This window comes from Eschscholzia californica, unplaced genomic scaffold (assembly GCF_041429995.1).
Source record: "Eschscholzia californica isolate CP2 unplaced genomic scaffold, dmEscCali1.0.p SCAF_3, whole genome shotgun sequence".
Lineage (NCBI taxonomy): Eukaryota > Viridiplantae > Streptophyta > Magnoliopsida > Ranunculales > Papaveraceae > Eschscholzia > Eschscholzia californica.
In genome coordinates, this window is record NW_028238420.1 from 61,445,196 (window position 1) to 61,450,551 (window position 5,356).

Genomic DNA, 5,356 nt, shown 5'->3' on the forward strand with positions numbered 1-5,356 from the left:
TCGTGATCACGAAACGTTTTCTGGCCACGAAATGATAGTGACCAAGAAAATCTCAAGGAGGGTTTCACCACGAAACAATGAGAGATCGCGAGACATAAATAGTGAGAGCAATAGAGAGATATAGTAAGAGATAGAGGATAAGGAATCGAAAGATAAACTAGAGGAGAAGAGGGAAAAATAAGATAACAAGAGAGAAATGGTGCGAGACAGTGGGAGAGAGAGAACAATATGAGAGGGAGATAGAGAGAGAAAAAAAGAGAAAGAGAGAAAGAAAGGGAGAGAGAGAGACAGAGGGAGAGAGAGAGAGGGAAAGAGAGATAGATGGAGAGAGAGAGGGAGAGAGAGAAGATGAAGATTAGGGGACAATATTTGATCAAGTAATTTTTGGAAAAAAAATATGTACGTGGACCAATATTTAATGACTAACATCTTTATTCCCCGAAAAACTTTTTTATTTCTAAAAACCACGACCTTTTTTATTCAATCTTTTGTCTCTCTTCTAACTACTTAGATATTTATACAAATCAACTAAATCAACAATTTTGTTCGTACCATTTTCAATCATTTCATATTTGACAGTTCAAAATTCACCTACATAGATATTTATACAAATCAAATGCACGTTATCGAACAAATAAAACTAAAGAGATCAATTCATTAAAAACATCCTCAATGAAAAAATAAATTTCATTAAAAACGTTTTTCATAAGAAAAATCAATTCAATATAAATATGACTTTGGAAAAATGATACTAGTACAAGTTAAATTGGCGATTACTTTGAAAAAATCACCGATTAATAGGTAAGTCTAATAAAGAGAGACAAAAGTCTAAAGAATGAGCTGTTTCTACTTTTTTTCTCAGTCTCTCTCTCTCTCTCTCTCTCTCTCTCTCTCTCTCTCTCTCTCTCTCTCTCTATTTCTTCTTCCTCTTTCTTGTTGTGTTTTTATTAAAAGTTAGGAATCTTTTTCCCCACCAAACACCCTCTCTCTTTATCTTCTTTCTCCCTCTTGGTCTTTTCAAATCTCACACTTTCTCTCTCTAAAAAAAACTCTCTCTGTTTCTTTTCACACACACACCCCCAAAACAAAACAAAAAACTTCGATATTTGTCTCTCTCTCTCTCTCTCTGAACAAAGTCGAAGAAGAAACAGAGCTGGAACTAGAAGTAGTAACTTGTTCAAAAGAAAAAGATTTCTGTCGTTTGCTTACAAACTAGAATGTCTTCATTTTCTGTTTTGGGGTTTGATCGATTTTGACGTCCTGATTTGAGCTTTTTCTTACTAGTTTGAGCTTAAATGGAGGAATTTTAGGGTTTTCTTTTTTCTCTCTCTCTAGTTGAAGCTGAAGTAATAAGGGTTTGTCTTGGATTTTGGAAAAAAAAAATGGCGGAAGTAGTGAAAGTTCGTCTTGTTCGTTGCCCTAAGTGCGAAAATCTTTTGGAAGAAATTCCTAATGTACCTGTTTATAAGTGTGGTGGTTGTGATGCTGTTCTTCAAGGTATGTTCTCAACTTTCTCTCTCTCTATACCAGTATATGTTAACTCTGATCAGTTTAATTACTTGTAAAATTTTCTAGTAATTTTGAGTTTTTTTTTTCTTGTTTCCTTTTAATCAAACAGCCAAGAAGCAATCATTTAATGAAAGTAATGGATTAATGATGAAATTAGATGATGGGAATAATACTGTTAGTTCTGAGAAACTGAAAAGTTCACCTGAGAAGAGGGAAGATATTAATCCAAGTGAAACTTCAGAGGTATCAGATAAGGAGAGTGTTGGGGTAGAAATAGGGTTGAGAGACAAAGTTAAGATTTTTCCTGAGAAAGAAACTAAGGAAACTGGATATGGTGATGGATATAGTCATCTGAGCAAGGATTCGATCGATAACCGGGTCGGTAGGAAAGACAATGAGATGCATATGGCTAGGGAGAAACAGATTAGTTTGAACATTGAAAAGAAAACTGGAGGAGAAGATGAACCCCAAATAGGGTTATCATCAAGTAGGTATAGAAGAGAAGAGCAACTTCCTGATTATAAGTTGAGGGAAAGAGATAGAACAATGGCATATCGAAGACCTCGAAGAGCTCTAGTTGATGATGTGAATTTTTCGGGGTCTTCTTCTTACCAAGATGAAGGACCTTCAAATTATCAAAAAACAAGTTCTTCTTGTGGCAATGGAGGTCTGGATAATGTGCTGAACAATATGGATGGGTCTACTAATAGAGTTGAATTACTCGAAGAAGATCGAATAGAGCTTCTTAGGAAACTAGACGAGCTTAAGGAACAACTGACTAGGTCTTGTGATGTAACAGATAAATCAAAAGAAAGGGTTCCTCCTGTTTCTTGTGTTGGTGAAGTTCCAAGTAGCTCATCCAAATCAAACAAGGTATTTTCGCGACCTATTCCTATGGACGAACAAATTAGGAAACCACCTTATGTGAGCCATATCCACGATCCTTTGATGTATGGGCCTGGAGGAGATATGCAGGGCTTTTATGACGCTCGTGTTCATGTCTCGAATGGTAGGCAAGGACATGGGCTTTTGTCTGGACCTAAGTTGTCTGAGAGAGCTCAACACCAACCATGGCATCATTACCCTCAACGACCGTCTCATGGATACTTTTCTGGGCAGTTCTTGGATGTTGATCGAGAGGCAGTTTCATTATACCCACATAACAATTTCTTCTTCCACCAGCCCGAATGTGTTTGTTCACATTGCTACAACCAAGACTGGCAAGTATCAGGCCAAGGCCCGCCTCTGGTTTACCCGAATAGAAGGTTTTCAGATCCCCCAGCTACTAGCCGTATGTTCCACCATCTTGAGGATCCTCACACATTTGGCCCGTGTGATTGTAATCTCAGAAGTGCCAATCTTCCACTCAATTCTCATGAACACCATATAAGAAGGAGAAATGCCCATGATTCAGAAGTTAATGGTTTTGGTCGAACTCGGGTTCAACGGGTGTCACTTGCTAAGAGGAGTATGCGCCGTTGCATTCCCCTAGCTGGTGGAGCTCCATTTATAGCGTGCTACAATTGTTTTGAAGCGCTGACACTACCTAGGAAGCTTTTGCTTAGAGAAAATAATCAACAGAAGCTCCGGTGTGGTGGTTGTTCTACTATAATATCGGTTTCGGTTGTGAACAAGAATCTTGTGACATCTGTACCTACTCAAACGAAAGAAGCTCCTCTAGAAGTCAATGATAGTTCCGTGGAAGTTGTAAAAGATGGTATTTTCAGTTGTCATGGTCATCGTAACCATAGTAGTATGAATTACTCATCTGATGATTATGATGTCTCTGCTTCAAACTTTTTGTCTATGAATGAGAGAATGAACTCGATTGAGACTGAGAAGTTACATGGCCTTCTCTCTTCATCCCCTAGTACTTTTGAGGATGAAGGAAGCCCCAATAGTGTGATTGCTCGACAAGATGTATCTAGCTCTTCCGAGCTACCCGTGAAGGCTAGTGCAGTTCCACCACTTCCGGGTTCACCGCTTCATGAGCATTATGAACCATCAGATCAGTTTGTGAGCAAGTTTGGAAAGGGAAACATGAGTAAACGGAGAGATCAAGAGAAGATTGTCTTTAGTAAAGCTTCTAGGCAGAACTCTGTGCAGGAAGCTATGGTCGCAACTGAGATGGATGTTTCATTAAACGAATACTTAAGTACTGGCACATTTCAGGAATCCAAAGAAGCAACTAAAGAAGACCATAGACCGAAAAATGGTAAAGGGGGTAATAATTCATTCTTGGTCGGACTCATCAAGAAAAGCTTTAAAGACTTATCAAAATATAACCATAACAATGAGAACGATGGACCTAATGTATTTATTAACGGACATCCCATACCAGAACGATTTGTTAAAAAGGCTGAAAAACAAGCTGGTCCAATCCGTCCTGGAGACTACTGGTAAGTAACTCTCCTGATATACCTCTCTATTCTTTGTTTAAATGTGCTTATATTTACTTTCCGAACGTCTTAACTAGGTATGATTCTCGAGCTGGATTTTGGGGTGTCATGGGCCAGCCTTGTCTAGGCATTATTCCTGTGAGTTCAGTTTTTCTTTAAAAAGATTTATTTTTGGTGATACTAGTTTACTTCTTGATTTATGTTTTGAAGTATTATGTTGTTCTTGTAGCCATTTATTGAAGAATTCAGTTATCCTATCCCTAAGGACTGTTCTAATGGTGATACTGGAGTTTTTGTAAATGGGAGGGAACTTCATGAAAAGGATCTGGATCTACTCTCTAGCAGAGGACTTCCGACGGCTAGTGATAAATCTTATATAATTGAAATGTCTGGTAGAATTTTGGATGAAGATTCTGGTGAAGAACTTGAAAGCCTCGGCAAACTTGCCCCAACGTAAGTTCCAACTTCTCCCAATATTTGATATTTTATTCTTTATTTCTGTCTGAGGACCAAATAAGATGATAGATTGAGATAGCAATAAAAACCCAAAACGAAAATTTATTCGAAAATGGTTTACCTTTGCTCGATTGTTCATGATCCATATCGACCTACCACTATTTTGTTTCTTGATATTGTTAGCATAACAAATTACGTTACGACACGTTTCTCGTAATATAATCCTTGTTTACTTGAAAATCTTGACAGGGTTGAGCGGGTAAAACGCGGGTTTGGCATGTGTGTCCCAGAAATGTATGCGTAAGTAATTATCTTAATTGATAGCCAGGCTCTTCAGTTTCTAGTAACACGATCGTGAATATGAAGTTGTAGTCATCTCGAGAAGAATTGTGCCAAGAATTTTGGTAACTTATATATAACTGCAGGAGGTTTAGTGACTGCAACTGGTAGCACTGTGAACTGTGAAGATATATGAGAGGTCCTGCAATTTGTGTGCTACCTTATGAAAGGTTAGTTTTTCGTTACCACGATATGAGAGTGAGATATCTTGATCCATACGGTTATATTTTTCTTATATTTTACTATGTATTTCTACTTTCGGGATGAGGTTGTATTATGTATTTGTGTGATCGTGTATTTAGTATTCGTATTCTAGTTTCAGTGCTTTGAAAAACAACTGTTATAGTAGACATTCTTACCATCACCTATTTTTTCTAAATATGGTTGTTAGCCAGATGAATTAAAGCTTGGGCCAAAAGTCTAATTCAGGCCCAGAAATGGGCCGGGTATTCTCTTTCAACAAAAAGGCGAGAAGCCCAAGCAGTGAAAGTGTCGAAAATATCCCTCTTATACCCGACGCATTCGAAAGTAATATATGGAGATATGACTTATTACGAACACCTACTTAGGTAATAGGTGTGATAGTTTATAATGTTAGAAAATACGAGATTTCTAGCAAGAGAAATAGAACTTTAAAAATGAATATTATCATT

At 37.5% G+C, this 5,356-nt stretch overlaps 1 protein-coding gene across 1 annotated transcript; it reads left to right on the top strand.

Annotated features, from left to right (window-relative positions):
- Nucleotides 1-780: 780 nt before the first annotated feature.
- On the top strand, nt 781-5,082 carry LOC147552847 (uncharacterized). The gene is made up of 5 exons (XM_086665256.1): nt 781-1,497; nt 1,619-3,908; nt 3,986-4,046; nt 4,138-4,361; nt 4,614-5,082. Exons 1-5 carry the CDS (start codon nt 1,383-1,385, stop codon nt 4,666-4,668), a joined length of 2,745 nt encoding a protein of 914 aa, XP_086521382.1. The 5' UTR covers nt 781-1,382; the 3' UTR covers nt 4,669-5,082.
- The last annotated feature ends 274 nt before the right edge of the window (nt 5,083-5,356 follow it).